The 21,231-nt window shown below is 34.2% G+C and overlaps 2 protein-coding genes across 5 annotated transcripts; one reads left to right on the top strand and one right to left on the bottom strand.

The window, feature by feature from the left end:
* Nucleotides 1-2,148: 2,148 nt before the first annotated feature.
* On the bottom strand, nt 2,149-3,042 carry LOC117572461 (trypsin epsilon-like). Its single transcript, XM_034255296.1, has one exon. It carries the CDS (start codon nt 3,040-3,042, stop codon nt 2,149-2,151), a length of 894 nt encoding a protein of 297 aa, XP_034111187.1.
* An 11,122-nt stretch (nt 3,043-14,164) lies between these two features.
* LOC117571144 (fibrinogen-like protein 1) lies at nt 14,165-20,412 on the top strand. 4 transcript variants are annotated; one of them, XM_052004522.1, is made up of 5 exons: nt 14,165-14,372; nt 14,442-15,026; nt 15,153-15,278; nt 15,405-15,973; nt 16,034-16,237. In XM_052004522.1, exons 1-5 carry the CDS (start codon nt 14,292-14,294, stop codon nt 16,110-16,112), a joined length of 1,440 nt encoding a protein of 479 aa, XP_051860482.1. In that variant the 5' UTR covers nt 14,165-14,291; the 3' UTR covers nt 16,113-16,237. The 4 variants fall into 4 exon arrangements, with proteins under 4 accessions (XP_051860482.1, XP_051860481.1, XP_051860483.1 ...); XM_052004521.1 differs by lacking the exons at nt 15,405-15,973; nt 16,034-16,237 and adding exons at nt 19,600-20,168; nt 20,229-20,412 and having other exon boundaries at nt 14,173-14,372; XM_052004523.1 differs by lacking the exons at nt 14,442-15,026; nt 15,153-15,278; nt 15,405-15,973; nt 16,034-16,237 and adding exons at nt 19,015-20,168; nt 20,229-20,412 and having other exon boundaries at nt 14,173-14,372.
* The last annotated feature ends 819 nt before the right edge of the window (nt 20,413-21,231 follow it).

The raw sequence follows: 21,231 nt of genomic DNA, 5'->3' as shown, positions 1-21,231 counted from the left end.
AAATTTACAAGAACAAAAAACGTAAAACATATATAAAAATAAAGCTAAAACAACAAATGGTATACATTTAGGTTAGAATACGTAAAAATTGTATAAGCGTAACTTAATGATAAACAAAATATAAGAAACAAAAAAAAAAACAAAAACAAAAAATACTGAAATGAAATGCTTAAAGAGATTTACACACACATTTAAAACATACACACATACATGCATATATAAACTATATACACGTGCTCAAGAAGTAAAATTTGAAAGCATATTTTCATATTACTAAAATACGTTTTTATTTAGCACACACATTTCACACCAAGTAACATTTCCACTGTCGACGATTCGCAGAGCAAGGGGAATGTCTTAATATGACTGCTGTTCGTTCTATGCGACCCATAGAACCTTATATAGCTTATGAGTGAAAAGCCCAAAGTTTGGGAAGAAGCTTACAGCTATGCGATGTATGCTTTGCAGGAATTGGGTTGCTCTTTTGTAGATAGCGAAACGTAACTGTTTGATAGTGATCTAACTCTGTGAAGCAATAATTAACATCAGGAGGGATCCGAACATTGATCCATATTTAATTAAATATAAGACTATAAATAAATTTCACGGAATAAAAAAAAACACACATTGCACAACAACAAAGTGGGCAACAAAGTGCTAAACGTTCCTCTGGCGGATGCACAACCACCTCACCCTCAATAGTAGTTGGCTCGTTTTTTGGTTTGGCTTTTGCCTGGAAGCAACCACTTGACAGCCATCGCCAGGCACTCAACACTTTGTTGGGGGCGCCAAATGTGGCCAAAAGACACAACGGCGGACACACAGAGGCTGCTGAGCACGATTATGTTAATTTCGCAGAGGGGAGCTGAGAGTTTCAGTTGAAGCTGAAGCTGAGAGCAGCAACAGCAGCATTAACGGAGCACGCCCACCGCATATGGCAGTGATATTTGGCCAAGCAGACAGCGAGACAACTTGGCCTGGGACAATATGGGATGGGATGTGAATGTGGCCTACGAGAGATGTGATGTTGCGCAAGTGGCTGACTAGCTAGTTGCCTGGTTGCGATTTGGCCCGACGCGATTTGGTTTTGATATTTGACATGCGCTGGGGGCCATCAGGAAACTTCGTTTAAATGAAATCAAAAGTGCACAAATACATAATTTACACAAATCTGTAATCAAAACTCCGCGCACACAAGTGTGAGCAACCAAAAACTACATCTCATTTCTTGCCAACGACACGACAACAATTGTAATGCCAGATTTTTGAGGAAGCAACATGAGCAAAATTAAGGAAGTCTATTCTATAAATTGCAATTGCAAGGCGAATAAGTAAATCTATCAGCAAGTGAAATATTCATAAAACATTTTGATGAATTTCAATTCTATAAATTGCAATTGCAATGCGAATAAGTAAATCTATAAGCGAGTAAAAAATTCTTTTCATATTTTGATGAATTTACTATTATAAATTTTAAAGTTTATTAAAATCTTTAAATTTCCAGTTCTCTGCAAAATTCTTACGCTTTAGCTGTTTAGCAATTTTAATGAGCCCGCTTTGAGCTTGAGCAACCCGGCCAGAAAGTTGCTAGCTTCGACAAAATGTTTGCAAAATTGTTTTTGTGCCTGTCATATAAATAGATTCAGAGAGAAATACTTTATTTGATTAACAGCTATAGACTAGTAGGTCAACTCAGCTTCTGGAATAAATTTTATAACTTATCATTCGGCAAAGTTTGAGAAAACAATGGAATAAATATTCAAAAATGTATGACTTTTTTATTTTTGCATTTTTATGCCGTGCGTTTATTATTTTAGGACTTAAAAAGTAGAAGACATCTAAATTTGCTTTAAAAGGTAGGTATATTTGAGTAATAGAAATGTGAACTTATCATCAAAAGGTCACACAAGTGATGGAACAAATACTCGATGCTTGTCACCAATTTTAAGATTGATTTTAGAAACAATTATTAGAAAAAATGATTTTTCTACTTTGTGCTATGCATCAATTCTTACAAAGAATATTACAAATGTAATTTAAGTTTATGTTTCTGAAAAAGATCATTGTTTATAATTATTATAAATTATTATTGATTATTATTATTATCTATTATTATTTTGCATTATTTATTCATTTATTAGTTAGTTTTTAACTTTTTGAGTACTTCCTCATGACACTTCGTATCCATCGCTTGGATTTTCGAACATGCACATAAACGCCCGGATAGTTGCGGTTGGCGCAGCCAATGCCAAAGGAAACAACTCCATAGAGCCTGCGTCCATAAGCGAGTGGTCCGCCGGAGTCCCCGGAGCAGCTGTCGTGGCCCAAACGCGAGGCACACAACATCTGCCGATAGATGCGAACTCCACCACGTTGATACAACTGCCTGCAACGATTGTGTGTCACCTTACAGACTTTTGTGCCAAGCAGATACCGTTGCACGTTCTTGGCCGAAGCGCTGCTCAGTCCCCAACCACTGACGAGATAACAGTTCGGAAGACGTCTTCTGCGACTGTTGGGCAACTTGATGGGCTGCACGCAGTTGCCAAAGCGCAGGGGCGTGGCCAGGCGCAACAAGGCCAAATCATTGCGCATGCTCTTGCTGTTGTATCTGGCATTCGCAATCACCAATTTGACGCGATGCAATTGCCCGCCACGTTGCTGCTGCGTGGATCCCACACGCACCTTGAACTTGCCACGACTACCTGCCACACAGTGCGCTGCAGTCAGTATCCAATGTCGCGAGAGAATGCTGCCGCCGCACATGAAGTAGCCGTTGTAGTGGAGCGCCACTTGGTAAGGTGCTCGATGGCAGGCGATGCGTTTGCCATTTACGATGCGATTGGGAAAAGCGTCGAGCTCCTCGATGGCAGTAATATTTTCATTACTAGAGAAACTAAGCGGTGGAAAGCGAGACGATCGGTCATCTAAATACGTGTAATCTGTCACATTGTTGTAGTAATATTCCGCTTGTCCAGCAGCTGCTCCCACAAAAAGCAGCAACACCAATCCAATTCCAATTCCAAATCGAAGTTGCTTCATTCTCGAACCGTCGCGCGACACGTTCATTTAATAACTACTGAAGTCAGAAGCAGCTTCTGCGCTTTTTGGTCTAAACAAAACGCCGCGGGAGAATGTAAATTTCCTAACGATTTTAGGCCAAGTGGGAACAGTCAATTGCTTGACGATTCTGGGCCAAGTGGTTAAAACAAATTTTGTCTCGCGCGTGTGACGCAACTGAGAAAGTGAAAAGAGGTAGCCACTAAGAAATCTAATGAATGTAAATTCAAACTTTGTTTTTTGGCTAAAATTCCTCAATAATTTTTGTCGTCAATTGGCGGCGTTCGGCGCATAAATCTTGCGTGCTGTTTGGATACTGCTTTTTTTTTTGTTTTGGCCATTTTTGGTAGGGCACCGCTTCCGCATGGCGCATGCGGCACATGTGCCACACGAGACACAACAATAAAACGATTAATTTCATGTAAATTTTTGCGCAATTTAATTATGTGCGAAATCTCAGCCAGACAATGGAGCAGAGAGGAAAGCAGACGGCGGCAGCGGTTGCTTGGCGGGGGCGAATCGACCAGGAATAATTAGGCGGCAGTCTGTGCACAAAGTGAAAGGAGCAAAACAACACAGCACAGACTGCCAGCTTGATAATGTTAATAATAATAATGATGTTGCTGTTGCTGTTGATTACGCAAACTTTTGGGAAATGCATTCGCCGGTTGCGTATACTTAATTTGATAGCCTAGCTGTTAATATATTATATGAGCTAAATCTTCAAATGCTGAAATCATAAAGATAAGCACTACAAGTTACCATATTATATTTAAATAATGTGCAAAACAGAATAATATAAAATCGGTTGTGACTTAATAGTCACAATTTTTTTGAAAACTCAGTTTTCTAGTATACCATAATATAGAAGTATACTATAGTATATATATTTATACTTATATTATGTAGTATACTACACTTAGTATACTATACTAAGTATAAGTATACTATATAGTATAGTAGTATACTACAGTACAGTATACTTCTATATTGTGGTATACTAGAATATGAGTTTTAAAATAAATTGTGTACACTAGTAGTACTATATACTACTGGTGTACTATATGTACTATACTACAATACTGTACTGCTATAGTTTAGTATATTAGTATACTAAGTTTAAAAAAAAAAAATGTGAGCGTTGCAGTTTTTGTAGAGTTAAAAAAAACACAATATCAGAAAAATTGTAATTAAGGAACATTAGTTTGATTTTTTTTTACACATAAACGTTTATTCAAAATAAAATGCACTTGACTTATTTAAACATAAACAATATCATAATATTATTTCATAAAATGTTCTTTTCTGCTATTTTAATTTTCAAAAATTATAATCTAAAAGAAAAAAAAAAACAAAGTTCGTAATTTATAACAGCATTATTTTTACCAACATAATGATTGTATTTTATATAAATTCAACCACTGTGCGTTGTTTTTCGTCGCCGCTGCAGAAGTGAAAAATAAAGAATCAATTTTTTTGGGCGCACAAGCACACAGAATTTACATATAAACGTTATTGTTAAAATATCATCGAGAAGTCAAATGCAATGTTACTATATTAACAAGTAATTCACCGTATTTTTCACAATTTCATAATTTAATGCGTTTAGAGTTGTCTAATTTTTTGGGTATACACTGTATACTATACAGTATTTTCGAACGCTCTACGTATTTTGCAGAGTGTGTTACACGGCTCTATAGCACCAGTCTTTGTAACTTGGGGTCGCATCGAGTCCGGTTCATCGCGAGATTCATCGCCTCCGGATTTCCATTTAAACCAGTTAAACGCAATTCAGCTGTGCAGCATCAGAATAAAGATTAATAGTAGACGCAAGTTCATTGCCGTGCTTTCGTTTCGACAAGCTTCCAATTTTCGACTGTTTGCGGCGTTTGGCATCATTCTATTTTAAACTTTGAAGACTATAAATAGTTAGCATAATGTGGCCAAATATTCAATTAATCGTTTAAACAATCAAATGTTCTCATCTCCCTATGTTCCATCTCTAAAACGTTTCACAGCTAAAGTTTACTCTGCAGATTAAAGTTCATTTGTCACTTAGCTAAAAGTTAAATTTTATATGTAAAAGATTTAAAGTAAAATATTCTTGATTTCAAATATTTAATTTTATATTTAACACAAATCAAATTTAGCTTATATATCATTATGTAGTAGTATAGAAATAGGCAAACATTTAGTGTTATAGTATCCTAGTGCTTGTTGCGCTATAATGAATATAAATATAATATATAAAATTAATAAAATAATATTAATCTATATAATAAATTTGAGAACACTTCTGACAAATAAAAGTATAAGAATAATAATCTAACAATAATTATTAGTATACTTCAGCTTTATATATTACGTATAAATATTATTGGTTATTTTTTTTTAAATAATACTTATCAAGAATATAAATACTTTATAAGATCAGAGGCCTACAACATGTTAGCTTTTCATAATCCTAATTTACCCAATTGATAAATTTTCTCAATTTTCAATGGCTATTAACAATGTTACAAACAAAGTGAGAGAACACTGGTTGATGAAATTTTCTACTCGATCGATTATTGACCTTAGGGGTGCCTCATTTCATAACACTTTTTGCTGCTCTAGCATGTTGTATTTATAATAATGCTAATCAGGTTACGAGTTACGTAAATCAAATTGAGATGCAAGGAAAGTCTTAACATTTTTAAGGTTAAATAGGGCAGCTGCCGCTCGTCGTCGCTCCTCAAAGTTGAAAATATTTGCAGTTGGTTTCGGCTGTTGTTTTAGGTGCTGTGCCGTCAGCATCTCAGCTGGCTAAAAGCATGAAAATCGCAATTTGTATGCTTTAATTAAAAAATCTGTCAAATGCCAGTTTGTGCGCTCATTAATGAGTTTCTATGGCAGTTGGGAGGCGACGGCAGCCTCACTTAACCACTCAGCCTCGAGGCAACAACAAAATCATGCTTGACATAGCGTGAACTCCACATAAACGACAGTCTATATACACATATGTGTGTGTGTGTCTATGTGTGTGTGTTTAAGATATTAGGCTTGATATGTTGAGCTCACGTTGATGTCTGCTCGAGCAGATGCGGGGGGCATCTTGCCTCTGCACCTCTTGACAAAACAAAAGACCCAGGCAACAAACTTTATTATTATTTTTTGTATTTTCTGTATTTTTATAATATTTTTGTTGTTGTCGCTGTTGCTGTCGGCGGTTGCATAATACACGCTTTGTGTGTTTGTAGCTGACATGCGCGACTTCTAAGCGCGCCAAATTGATTTTTAATTATGGGTTGTCAGAAAGATGAAATATAAACGAGCTGATGTTCTCCTTTTTTCTGCGAAATCAATCCTTAATAGAATTTGCAATCCCGTCTGCGATGCCTAACAAGTCTGTATCTGATTGCAATGAGATTAAGATTCAAGTTTTGGATGTGGAGAATATGTGTAGTTAACTAAAGGAACTATTTATTGCATGTTTGGATCAAATAAAGGAGAATATTTCCTTTTTTCTGGGATATATGAATGTGAAATAAAATTTGTTCTTAATGTAAAATAGATTATGTGGTTTTTGCTAATGCAACATAGTTTCCCAGAAGCTGATTAGGTTGAAGGTAAAAACCTACGTTCGTGTTATAGATGCATTATTCATTATCATGATAATCTTTTTCTCAATATTTTGATTTGTGGTTATGACTGAGAATTCTTTTTTATTTCTTAGGTTCCACTTCAGCAATTATTTGATTCTTCTGAAATCATGAACTTTAATTAATTATTCTCAATTTATACTTTTTATGATTTATATAACTGAAATTTAACTTTTAAATTAATAATTTATATTTGAATTCTTAAATTTTAATTATTAATTAATATTTTATTCTTTTATATGATTTATGGATCTTAAATTAAAAATATTTATTTAAAATGTATACTTTTTCTATTTTTTATATTTGTACCTATAAAATACTTTTATGTTTTAGTATCCAATTTCAAATTAACAAAAGTATTATTATTTATTAATTTTAACAGAATATTGTTAATAAGTCTTTATTATTATTCTTTTTATACAAATCAAAGCACACATTAAATATCATACATATACGAAGCATTGCTGTAGAAAGTTTATGAAGTTTATAATTTGCGCTTATTAATAAAAATTTAAATTCTTCCTTAAAATTAAGAAACATATTTTATTTTATGAATGCCAACAGAAAATGGGAATTAATCCATTATTATTCTCTTTTCAACTGTAAATGTTAATAAGTTTTATAATATTGTATAATAAGTGTTAGGTACATAATAATATAAACAGGGTAACGAAATTGTAACATTAACATAACTATCATATAACACAAGTAAAATTAAGGCTGTTAAGATATATGTACTTAAAATATTTTATTATTTTTTTAATACGATGCTAAAAGAGTTTTACGTTCACGAGTTAAATAAAGAGGACGTGCGTTCACAGCATCTTCCTTAAATAATTAAATAATCTCATTAAATTAAAGTTGCGTAATGTTTCTTATTAAATATTTAACTTAAAATAGATAACTTAATAACTTAATCGCTTAGCTAGTTCTTCATACATTTAATGTGTGCTTTGTGATTTGTGGAACGACACGACGAGCAGCGATGAAGATTGAGATTCGCATTCGCACACACGGCGAGCTCACATCACAATTAAGCTGTTCAATTGAAATATTGCAACTTTCATTTTCGAAACATTTCTTGTTGTTGTTGTTGTCGATGCCGCCAGCGGTAATTGAAACATATATTTTGTAGTACGAGTAGTATATAAAATCACGTCAGAGCGGCACTTGAGCACGATGCGAGCGAAGACCAGACTTAGTAAGAAATTTCACCCATTTTGCACGTTCCAAAACGGTCTTCAGAAGAAGGGGAGAAGAGCGAGAGAGAGAGGGAGAGACAGAGAGAGATAGATAGACCTCTGTCTGTGGCAAATGTTAGTTAATCATTTAATTTCATTGCCCCTGCCTTTTTGTCAAGTCAAATGGAGATTCGGCAGCGGTTTGCCAGTTGCCAGTTGGCAGTTTAACACCCGTTTCAAGCCATATCAATAATTATCAGCAAAGCCATCAAGCCGCACCACCGCCGTGATAGCAGGCGAGGCACAATCCACAATCCAGAGGCAGGCGCACACCTTGTTCAGACAACACCTCCTGCTTCAGTTGTTGCTGCTCGTTGCATCGTCAAGTCAAGCCATCAGTTTGGAAAATTGTGACATTTAGACACAACAAATCATAGCAGGCGGGATCATTAGGCAGCTCTTAACCAACGTGTTGTTGTTGTTGTCGCTGTATTTTTGTATGTCAATGGGTGTATAGAAATCGAAAGTTTCACACTTGTCAATTAAGTGTACCAAACGTTATAGTTGTTGTTGTTGTTGCTGTTGTTGTGCTTCATCAGGCGGCGGACAACTGCAGTTGAAAAGTGGCCGTCAATGAAAATGAAATTTTATTGAGATTTTTTTTTCTTCTCTCTCTCTCTCTCTTTCTCTGTCTTCATTTTATTTCGAAATTAATTAGAAAAGCAGCAGCTGAGTGTGTGACTGGGTGTGTGTGTGTGTTTTGCTGGCTTAATTGCTTTGACGTGTGTGCGAGTGTGTGTGTGTGGTTATATAAGTCGTAAAATATTTAAGCCATAATAATCTGGTATTGAAAAACGACTATCACTTTTACTATCACTCGTTTCGTCGCCGTTGCGCTGCGCTCATAAACCTAACAAGCGAAAATCATTTGCTGCACTTCTAACCGATTCTACAGTGAAAGCGCGCATAATTCGACTAAAGAGAAAGAGGCGAAGAATCGTTGACAATTGTTGCATTGCTGCAGCTTATGCAATCAATCTCATCAGTCAGGCCGCATGACAGGCAACTTCAGCGGCTCATTAAACGCCACATAATTGTTGTATCTACTTATAAAGTACGCACAGCCACAGTTACATTTACTATACAACTTCACTTTTGCTGTCTCCAGGCATCAGTCTTTCGATTGCCGATTTTCACATGGCTTGCGACCGGTTGCATTTCAATAGCCAAACTTGGCTTAAATAATGCACTCGCACTTTTACTTGCTGCTTGCTGTCTACCACCAAAAAAAGGCCCAAAACGAAAGCGAAAGTTCTTTTGTCTGTTGCGTTGCAGCCTGAACTCACTTGATTCTTATCGTTGGCAACTTGCAACGCAAACTGAGGCTGCGTCTGTGTCTGCAACGAGACGAGGCGGCAGATTTATTTATGCACTTTTCATTTCACTTAACAACACATGAAACGATGCCGAGCACTGCAGCATACGATTACTTGTTCCTCTGTCGCACTGTCGCTCAACTTTCTTCCCCCTCCAACGAAGAGAAAAAAATCGTATTCAGCAGACAAAAACGACAACGGAACCAACGACAACGACAACGACGACGACGACGACAGCAAAGCTGATCGAAAATTATGCGCAAGATGGGGGCGCCAACATTGGACACTCGATGCCTGCCTTCGCTCTTCACCCGATTCTTTAAATTACCACTTGCACTTGACCGATCGCCGCCAGACCAATTTCAACCACATTTCAATACAGTGGGCACAATTGAACTATAATTAAAGTTGAAAATTTCTAGAATTTTGTATAGCAATTCGACAATAAAATTTGAATGATGCTGAATGGAATAATGTTAATAAACATTTTACTAATTTAAAATAGGAATATATATACAACTTTCTATTTATTGATCAGTTTTAATACCAAATACTTTACTTAAAGCTTACCACATATTTTAAAATAGTTATTAGAAATGTATTTTAATGAAATACCTTTTATATTTATTTTATTTAGGAAGTACTTATAAGTTATTTAGAAATTATATTACTATAATTTTCTATAGATATTTCTATATTTCAAATTGTTTAGCTAAAATAATTTACAAACAAGTTAAAAGGCTGGAATCGAGTGTGCTTGGCTGTAAGATAACCGCTACCCATTTTAAAGAAAAACTAAATTATTCTAAAAATACATAAAATTAATATACAAAATAATAATGAATACCAAAGGTTATATTTGATTATATTGATATAGTACTATATTTAAAATATACCGTAGAATATACTTTATGAAGTCGGAGTACTAAAATATACCAATGGCTATGCGTATTTGGTATATTGATATTTAAGAAAATACTTTATGCAGTCTGTCTGTTACATACATTTTTTGCCGGCAAAAAGTATTAACATATCATCCTGAGGATTTTGTGACACTTCTTTAATATTCGGAATTCAACAAAGCGATGTAAATGATAAATAATAATATTAAATAAATATATAATCCTTTTTAATTATTTGTTTAAATTTTAACAATTTACAAAGAAAAAAAAAGATGATTCTCTTTTGAATTCATAATCATTAATATTTTTAAGTTTATAAATTTGTGTAATTTGATATCTCTCAGTTTTAAATTGCTTAAATTTTCTAGGTGCATAATTTAAAAATATGCATTTATTATTTCATAAATGAAACTTCAAAGCTTGCCACTGTGTGGCCACCCAGAATTAGCGACCCGTTTTGGGTCCAATTAAATTTGCCGCATTTTAATCGAGTTGGCTGTGCAACAAGTCGTTGCTGTTGTCGCTGCTGTTGCCGCTGCTGTTGCAGTTGCTGTCGTTGCAGTTGCAATCGTAGTTGTTGGTTTATTTTGTCGACTCGCAAGTTGGTTTTTTATATCTGGAGCTCGAGTTAATTTGTGAAAGTTGTGTGTAAACAATTGGAGCCCAATGCAGGGCAGACATAAATTCAATCAGGCGTGGCCCAAAGCCCAAAGCCCAAAAGGTGTGCGGCCGCTGTCAATATATTGAGCCATATACTCGTATATATTGTCTCTTTGGCTTGGCAAGCGGACAGCATCTTCTCTTTGTTGTTGACATTGCCCCGTAAAATATTTGGAGTAAAACTGATTTAATTGACACTGACGTTGCGTAATGTGTGCAGCAGCCCGAATCAATGACCATCCTTCTCTTCATTGTTGCCTGCCTGCCTTCAGCCGTTTATCCTTCTGCGATAAGAGCGGCGACTGCAGTTAATGTGGCATAATTGGCCAACGCAAAGCGTGGAGGACTTAACTGGGTTAGTGGCGCCGGCGCCAAAGCCAATAAGATATAAATAAATAAATAATAAAAAAGGCAGCAACAACGAAATAACAAAGCTGAAACCGAAGTTGAAGCTGGAACCGAGGCCAAATCGCCAACCAGTTCGTGTCATGTGATTTTATCGTTAATAGGAAACAACTAAGGCAACAGCAGCTACAACAACAACTGCACAAAAAAAAAAAAAAAAACAAAAACTGCATCAGAGACAAGTACAAAGCCAAAGCGCCGCCAATGGCAATTCTTGTTGTTGGTTTTGCAGCTTTGTTTTATTTGTGAGACAAACAAATGTTGTGGTAACATGAAAAAGGGTTTTTTCGCATTGGGTTTTTATTCAATTGTTGGCAACATGCAACACACAAACACACAGCCTGCAGTCTAGTCTAGAAGCAAAACAGTTTGTTGCCCACTTTCATAATGAAATCAACAAACTGCAATCAAATTGCAGCGTTAAATGCAAAAAAGAAAAATCTACGCAAAACATTTACCAAACCTTTCTCATCATTGTCTCTCTCCACTTTCAATCGATTTTGTCTACGACTAAAACAACAACAACAACGACACCCATCAAACAAGTCACATTCACTGCAGCAGTCGCATCTGAGATTGACGGACAAGGTCTTTAGCATAAACTACGCATTTGATGTTTCGTTGTTTGCATTTCACAGAAATTGAAAGTTCTTCCCAGCATTCAACAGCAGATGCACATTAACCCATTTATAAATATAAAAATGAATAAAAAAAAAGTTTTTGCATTCCAATTAGTGTCAATTTGCGATTAAAATCTTGGAATTTTATCTTTCTTTTCAAAATAAAAAAAATGATCTCATTTAAAAAAATTTAATCATTTTATAAATAAAATGAACTGTCTTATTTATTTTTTCTTTTTTCTCTATTTATTAATATAAATTAATATAAACATAATTTGGCATTAAACTTAGGACTCAATTCAGAATCAAAAGTAAAGATTAACTGCCTTTTAAAAATAGATATATGGATTTGGCCATGGCAGCGACAAGGTGTGAGTACAATCGAAGAATATTTTGAAGAAGTCGATATAATCGAATTCATACTATATATGAAATTGTTCAAGCACTATTTGTACTGCACACGACACCTCGACCTTGTCTAGCTGTGTCTTATAAACAAAACAATCTAAACTGTGGACGTCTAATAATGGCTGCTTGTGTTTATAACTAATAAAATTAGATTATTAGTAATATTATGTCATGTTTGAAGTATTTTGGTGATTGAAAATAATATCAAGTTTTATGATAATTAAACTAAATCTGAGAATTCAGCTCATAACGAAATTTACAGTGAATAAGAGAATATGATACATTTATTCCCTTTTTATTTAAAACCAAGTATTAATGTCGAAGCTTAATGGTAATGTAAGAAATCACATTGTTTCATTGCATTACTCGCGTGTTTCAGAAATGTAGCTCAACTCTTAAATTATTTTTGTAACTTTCCCTTGTATAATCTATCGGTTTACATTGTGCTTGTTATCATTTACAAACATTGTCAATAAACTGCCGCAAACAGTCTATAATTTTAATAAAATACACATATCCACATACTATAGGGGAGAAAAGCACCTGTGAGCTCTGGATGCTGTGCTAAATCAACACAACATAATCCCAAATGCAATTCACTGCACAAAGCCTAATCAAAAATAATATGGCTGTGATAAACGGAGGTCAAAACAAGTTAGGCGTAGTTAATCTTTAAGACGAGGTATTCAAAATTGAATGTGAATTTGATATGAAAATTGAAAGTAGAAATTTATACACGAAAGGCTTCATTATAGTTGTTATAGTCGAAATGCGTTACGTCGATATATATAATATTTAAATGCAGTAAAGTTTAAGATCTGTTCACGTCTGTTAAAGCCAATTTGTTATTAAAAAAGAAAATGTTCGAAATCACTTAGCTGATCTACCCATCGAAACACAATGTATATGTATATACTGAAACAATTTTAAAAATAAGAAATGTTTATTTTCATAGCTCTAGATAAGTACTTTAATTAGAGCTAAGAATAGTTTTGGAATTTTCTTTCTGTTTTGTTTTCTGTTGTGATAATTACAAAAATTAACCAATTCGTACGCACAACCAAAAAATGAACGAATTTATATATTTTATTGTAAAACAGAGCAAGTTCCTAAAATCAATCTTAGCTCTAAATATAGTGCTTATCTAAAGCTTTAAGAATAACATTCACTTATTTTTAAAATTGTTTCAGTTTATGTTATTTTCACTGCAGTGCACTGTAAAAAGTCTCGCACGGGACAAATTTCGCCATGGAATTACCCATATCATCATCTGTCGCCTTTCCCGTTCGCTAGAATTATCAGTATTATATTATATATAAAATCTGTACTCAACAACAGTTGCTAAGCTGAGAGAGATCAGAGATCAGTATTTTGACTGCTCTTCACAAGTCTGATGTCATAAAGGTCGCTCTTTTCCTTATCATCTGAGCAAATATGTACAGCTGCGAAATTAAAAATTGCACCACTTTCGAAAACTCGAAATATTTCCTTAAAATATGGATTAAGAAGAAAACTTAAATTACAAAAAAAGGAAAATGTAATTAATAAAATTAAATATTTAATGAACAAATATAAAAATAAGGCAAAAATAACAAGTAAGAAAGTTACAGTCGAGTGTGCTCGAATGTAAAATACCCGCTACCCATTTTGAATAACAGAAAAAAACTGCGGTATTATTTTCAAAATATACCAAATATACTAAAAACCTGACTTTAAAATAACGTTCCTGTGATACAACTTCTTATTAATTTCTCTAGGCCAATAATACATTACTATTTTCGACTGAACTACACAGTGTTCTAATTCTAAGTAAAACCAATTCTAAGAAAAATAATTCTTAGAATCGAATCACAGTGTCTGGACACCGACACTATTTGCTATCGCCTTCTCTTCCGCTACGAACTTTTGAGCTGAACCCACATCCGTTGATCACGCGAAAGCTCAAGTACTAAACAGCAACATAGAGCTCAATTCTTCGATTTGAATTCAACTTTTAGTTCCAAACTATTCTTGCTTGTATGCAGTCGAAACATTCAAAATGTGCAAAATAAAAATCAACGCAACTGTTTTCTTAATAATTCTTCAAATATTCTTGGTGGCCGCAGCTGACTTCGAAGAGGTGAGAACAGTTACATAAAGCAGTGTAGTACAGTGAGAGCTAAAAATGTTTCCATTTTCTTCTCTTCAGACGTGTGAATTCGACCAACGAATGGAAGAACAATGCCTCAATCAGACCTATAAAGTTGTGAAACCGTTGCTCAATTATTTAGAACAGGTTAAAAATGAGTTAAAAGAAAGTGAAATTGAGGAAAAGAAGTTTAAAGAATTAAATGTAAAAATTCATGAAAAATCCATGAGGGAGGCAGCTCTATTAGATGAGTATAAAAACAAAGTAATGAAAGGGGAAATCGATTTGCAATCATGTCAAATTAAAGTTGATAAATTAGAATCTGAAATTAATTCACTACAAAATATTATTGTGAAATTAAAAGGAGAGTTAGCTGATAAATCCACAAACTTAGAAAATTGCGAACTTCAATTCAAAAATCTTAATTCTACCATAATTGAGAATATTCAAAATAATACTGAATATCAGAAAACACTTGAGCTGAATTTAGAGGAGAGTAAAACTAAATTAATAAAGCAAAATAAAGATATTCAAATATGCCAATCTGAAATTGATACATTGCACAGGACATCAGAAAATATCAGAGAACAACAGAAAAAAATTGAATTGCAATTTAATGATGGTCAAACTAAGCTAATAGAGAAGGTGAAAGAAAATCAATTATGTCGAGCTGAAGTTGATACATTGCAAAGGACATCAGAAAATATCAGAGAACAAAAGAACAAAATTGAATTGCAATTTAAAAATAGTCAAACTAAGCTAATAGATAAGATGAAAGAAAATCAGTTATGTCAATCTAAAATTGACACATTGCACAGGACATCAGAAAATATCAGAGAAGAACAGAAAAAAATTGAATTGCAATTTAAAGATAGTCAAACTAAGCTATTAGATAAGGTGAAAGAAAATCAGCTATGTCGAGCTGAAGTTGATACATTGCAAAGGACATCAGAAAATATCAGAGAACAAAAGAACAAAATTGAATTGCAATTTAAAAATAGTCAAACTAAGCTATTAGATAAGGTGAAAGAAAATCAGCAATGTCGAACTGAAGTTGATACATTGAATAAGACTTTACCCAATACTATTATCCCATCAAGTTGCTCTCCTTTTGGAGATTATCCTGGTATTCATGAAATAAGAGTTTCTGGAGTTGGTTTCTTCGATGTTTTATGCGATAGTCAGTTAGCTGGACCTGGATGGATTGTAATACAACAGCGAGTTGGGGGAATTGAGTGTTTCAATAGAGATTGGGCAACGTATCGCAAAGGTTTCGGCTCTTATAATAGTGATTTCTTCCTCGGATTGGAGAAAATACATCGTATCACGAGCTTGCAACGTTCCGAACTGTATATACATTTGGTTGCTGTGAATGGGACTGTTTACTTCGCTCGTTATGACGACTTCAAAATATCTAATGAAGACAATGGATACAAACTGAGTTTGGGTAAATTCAAGGGAAATGTTTACGATGGAATGAGATACGGTGACAACATGAAATTCTCAACATTTGATCGCGATAATGACTCTGGCGATGGTAATTGCGCGAAGGAATTTAGTAGTGGTTGGTGGTACAACTCTTGTTATGTTTGGTAAATATTGTTTATTGTTATTTTCGATGGAGTACACGACTGTTTCTTTTTCTTATACAGTAATTATAATCTGAAACATTTAATTCACCTATTGATCGAACTTAAAGAAATTAAGATGTTAATACGCCCCAAGCAATGAGCAAATGAACAACTGTAGAGCTGGAAATTTGATGTTTGACTCTTTTTTGTAATCGTTTATATGTATATGTATACTTTCTTAAAAAATACTCTATAGATTACAAATATTAAAGGAGATCTGTTTTAATTGCATTATATTGTATACAAATCAATTTGGTGACGCAATTTGTACATTTTCAGATGCTTTCCTGATGCTGTGCTTGACTAACATATATTAAAATAATTTTCATTGCACTTTTTTTTTACTAATACCAGCCTACTAATAGACTTATAATTATACTGCAGATATCATTTGATTTCCTTTTATTTATTTTATTCTTTATTTTAACTTTGCAAAAAAGTTTAAATATATAATTTTCTTCTCAGGTTTTCCGATTACGGGTCTGAGTTATTTTGGCTGACAATCTGGTATATTTTGCACTCTGTAGTGTAATTTGAATGGTACTTTATTAATATTCCAATGATTGTGCCATATATTTTAGAAACAATACAGCACTGTTTTGCATTTATTCAAGATGGGTATCTCACAGTCGGGCACACTCGACTTGTTTTGAGATTCAATTAAGGATACTTAATTGTACTATTGTTTAGAAGGATAAAAACAGTTCTATTTTCCCAAGATCCAACATAAGTCAGAACATCGGAAAACAATCGATGAGATATGAGATAGTCGTCAAGAAAATTTGCCATGCGTAGACTCTTCAGTTAGCCAACTAAACTTTCCACTCACCTGTCATACCCGACTTCCCTTGGTACTAATGGAATCACAATACTAGTGGGTGAAAATAATTTAATCATCATCATAATTCCTAACTAAAAACTGCATACATGTCAAAAAAAAGTGATCCCAGATGCTCGCCAGGTTTTCATGCTTGCCTCCACTGGGGTAAGTTGGAGATGATGGCCGCTGGCTTTCCCAAAGGTTTTTGCAGCAACAAGCATTACAATAGTTTAATTAAAATTAGCACTGACGACGGCGATGGCGACTATTGATGGCAATAAAAAACCATTAAAAGGAATTTATTTTAAGGATCAAACAGACTATAAATTACATTGCACGCCGCTATAAAAACAAAAGCAACAAAAATCTACAGGGAGTGCTAACGGTTGGTAAGCAAGAGCCGCAGGCGAAATCGGAGGCAGAGGAGGTGGTTGAAAGCCGTGAAAAACGCTCCTTGGGCCAGGTGCCCTTTGCCTTGGCTGCACTCTTTTGTTTGAATAAAAATGTTATGTACATATGTATATCGAAAAGTCAATGCATCACTTGCGAGTGCCAGACTCACAGAGAGGCGGCGAAGAGGGCTAGCTTACAATACTCAAAGTAGTAAACATTTCTGCTCTTCTTTTTATATGAATATGCATGAGTTTTTTGAGGGCGGGGGTGTTGCGTTAAAAGCGTTTGCATTAAAAATTACGACGAAAAGTTAATGGGTTAATGGTTTGATGCCTCGGTATAAACTATCGAATATACTTTCGATATTGTTGGGGAGGGAGCGATGACGATATGCGCGCGTTTCATCCCAGCGATAACATATCGATAGGCATTACAAATTAAAGGATTATTTGTGGCAAATACAAAGACAAAATACATACATAAAAGTAACAATTGGAGTTCTTATTCACACAAGCATCAGAGAAATATCAGAGAAATATGCTGCTTTTAGTTTTTTGAATACTATTCGTAATTGATTGCGATTTAAGCTTTATGTGTAGAAAAGACTTCGATCTTTCTCTGGCATATGTATTTCTCTTTGATATTCTGTTTATTGCGAAATTCGTTAACGTTTGGAGCGTAGTTCAAAAAAGGGAAGGCTAAACTATAAAAAGTATAGTGAAAATGTCTGAGTTAGATTTCCTTTTCAGTGATTTCTTTTATGCAATTCTGCTTTGTTCGCCATTCATAAAGGTTTGTTGCTGCTGCTAGTAAATTAATATTATTTATTTCGCACTTCAGAGTATTGCAGCATTCGTAATAGTTTGTTGCTGCATTTTTGAAGTAAAGGTATCAGATTAATGCTTAAGTGTAAGTCTTTCCCTCTTATTCTTTCCCTCTCTCGCTATCTCTCTCTCTCTCTCTCCTCTCTCTCTCTCTCTCTCTCTCTCTCTCTTTCTCTCTGTATGTCTGTCTCTCTGTCTCTCAATATCATAATCTTTTTTATAAAATCGGTACTGAACAGCGGTTGCTAAGCTGAGAGAGATCAGCGGAGAGAGCCAGCAAGTAAATAAATAAAGGTAAAAGCTAACATTAATATAAAAATAAATAAGTAAATTATAAATAGATTTATAGGGTAATTTGTAATCGAGCAATCTCGACGAATAGGTTCATCGGTGAAAATAAAATACAATTTTTAAGTATATTATATTTTAAAGAGAAAGACAGAGAGAGCGAGAGAGAGAGAGAGTGAAGAGTGCTGATCATGATATTTTAGGTCTATGTGAGATCATCAATATCTCATAGCTCATTGATCCTGACCTTAAAATAACTTTCCTTTCCTCTTAATTTCTCTGATCTAATAATACATTACTATTTTCGACTGAACTACACAGACTTCTAATTCTAAGTAAAACCAAAATTCTTAGAAACGAATCACAGTGTCTGGACATTGACACTATTTGCTATCGCCTTCTGAACCCACATCCGTTGATCACGTGAAAGCTCAAAAACAAAACAGCAACATAGAGCTGAATTCTTCGATTTAAATTCAACTTTTAGTTCCATTTATTCTTGGTTGCATGCAGTCGAAACATTTAAAATGTGCAAAATAAAAATCAACGCAACTGTTTTCTTAATAATTCTTCAAATATTCTTGGTGGCCGCAGCTGACTTCGAAGAGGTGAGAACAGTTACATAAAGCAGTGTAGTACAGTGAGTGCTAAAAATGTTTACATTTTCTTCTCATTAGACATGTGAATCCGACCAACGAATGGAAGAACAGTGCCTCAATCAGACCTATAAAGTTGTGAAACCGTTGCTCGATCATTTAAACCAGGTTAAAAATGAGTTAAAAGAAAGTGAAATTGAGGAAAAGAAGCTTAAAGAATTAAATGTAAAAATTCATGAAAAATCCATGAGGGAGGCAGCTCTATTAGATGAGTATAAAAACAAAGTAATGAAAGGGGAAATCGATTTGCAATCGTGTCAAATTAAAGTTGATAAACTAGAATCTGAAATTAATTCACTACAAAATATTATTTTGAAATTAAAAGGAGAATTATCTGATAAATCCACCAACTTAGAAAATTGCGAACTTCAATTCAAAAATCTTAATTCTACCATAATTGAGAATATTCAAAATAATACTAAATATCAGAAAACACTTGAGTTGAATTTAGAGAAGAGTAAAACTAAATTAATAAAGCAAGATAAAGATATTCAGTTATGCCAATCTGAAATTGATACATTGAACAGGACATCAGAAAATATCAGAGAACAACAGAAAAAAATTGAATTGCAATTTAAAGATGGTCAAACTAAGCTATTAGATAAGGTGAAAGAAAATCAGCAATGTCGAGCTGAAGTTGATACATTGAATAAGAGTTTACCCAATACTATTATCCCATCAAGTTGCTCTCCTTTTGGAGATTATCCTGGTGTTCATGAAATAAGAGTTTCTGGAGTTGGTTTCTTCGATGTTTTATGCGATAGTCAGTTAGCTGGACCTGGATGGATTGTAATACAACAGAGAGTTGGGGGAAAGGAGAATTTTAATAGGGATTGGGCAACGTATCGCAAAGGTTTCGGTTCTTATAATAGTGATTTCTTCCTCGGATTGGACAAAATGCATCGTATCACGAGCTTGCAACGTTCCGAACTGTATATACATTTGGTTGCTGTGAATGGGACTGTTTACTTCGCTCGTTATGACGACTTCAAAATATCTAATGAAGACAATGGATACAAACTGAGTTTGGGTAAATTCAAGGGAAATGTTAACGATGCAATGCGTTACGTTGACAACATGAAATTCTCAACATTCGATCGCGACAACGACAATTATAAGAACAATTGTGCGGAATATTATAAAAGTGGCTGGTGGTACAACGCTTGTTTTTATTGGTAAATATTGAAAACTGTTATTTTTAAAGGAGTACATAACTGTTTCTTTTTCCTATGCAGTAATTTAAATAAGGAATATTTAATTCACCAAACGATCGATCTTAAAGAAATTAAGATGTTAGTACGCCCCAAGCAATGAACAACTGTAGAACTCAAATTTTTATGTTTGACTCTTTTTTTGTAATCGTTTATGTGTAAGTTATGTATGCTTTCTTAAAAAATACTCTATAGATTATTAATATTAAAGAAGATCAGATTTAATCGCATCTTTTATTGTGTATACAAATCAATTTGGTGACGATATTTGTACATTTTCAGATGCTTTCCAGATGCTGTGCTTGACTATATAAAAATAATTTTCATTGTACGTTTTTTTTCGATATTGTTGGGGAGGGAGCGATGACGATGTGCGTGCGTTTCCTGCCGGCGACAATTAACAATTGGAGTTCTTATTCACACAAGCATCCCTATCAGAGAAATATGCTGCTTTTAGTTTTTTGAATTGTACTTTATGCGTTATTCGTAATCGTTTTGTCAACGTTAAACGTAAAAACAAAAGATTGCGATTTAAGCTTTATTTGTAGAGAAGACTTCGTTTTTTTTCTCGCACATTTCTCTTTGCTATTCTGTTTATTGCGACATTCGTTAACGTTTGTTAAAAAAGTATAGTGAAAAAGTCTGAGTTAGAATTCCCTTTCAGGGATTTTTCTTATGCTATTCTGCTTTGTTCGCCATTCATAAAGGTTTGTTGCTGCTGCTAGTAAATTAATATTATTTATTTCGCACTTCAGAGTTGTGCAGCATTCGTAATCGTTTGTTGCTGCATTTTAGAAGTAAAGGTATCAGATTAATGCTTAAATGGAAGTCTCTCCCTCTTATTCCATCTCTCGCGCTCTCTCTCTCTCTCTCTATATATATATATCTCTCTCTGTATGTCTCTCTCTCTCTTTCTGTCTCGCAATTTCATAATCCTTTTTGCTTTCTGCGCTGTTTTGTGTTCGCCCTTGATGATGTGATACGGTGATGGAGGTGATGCTGGTGATGCAGTGGCCCTGTGGTACAG

The sequence above is a fragment of the Drosophila albomicans genome, chromosome 3 (assembly GCF_009650485.2).
Source record: "Drosophila albomicans strain 15112-1751.03 chromosome 3, ASM965048v2, whole genome shotgun sequence".
Classification (NCBI taxonomy): domain Eukaryota; kingdom Metazoa; phylum Arthropoda; class Insecta; order Diptera; family Drosophilidae; genus Drosophila; species Drosophila albomicans.
Note: the sequence above shows the minus strand (reverse complement) of the source record. Positions and strands in the feature narration are given on the sequence as shown.

Excerpts from the sequence above, each read along its gene's own strand:
- LOC117572461 (XM_034255296.1), bottom strand. The coding sequence starts at position 3,042 with ATGAAGCAACTTCGATTTGGAATTGGAATTGGATTGGTGTTGCTGCTT.
- LOC117571144 (XM_052004521.1), top strand. The coding sequence starts at position 14,292 with ATGTGCAAAATAAAAATCAACGCAACTGTTTTCTTAATAATTCTTCAA. Across the intron at positions 15,027-15,152 it reads AAACTAAGCTAATAGAGAAG|ATGAAAGAAAATCAGTTATG; the intron begins GTGAAAGAAAAT and ends CTAATAGATAAG. Across the intron at positions 15,279-19,599 it reads AAACTAAGCTATTAGATAAG|GTGAAAGAAAATCAGCAATG; the intron begins GTGAAAGAAAAT and ends CTATTAGATAAG.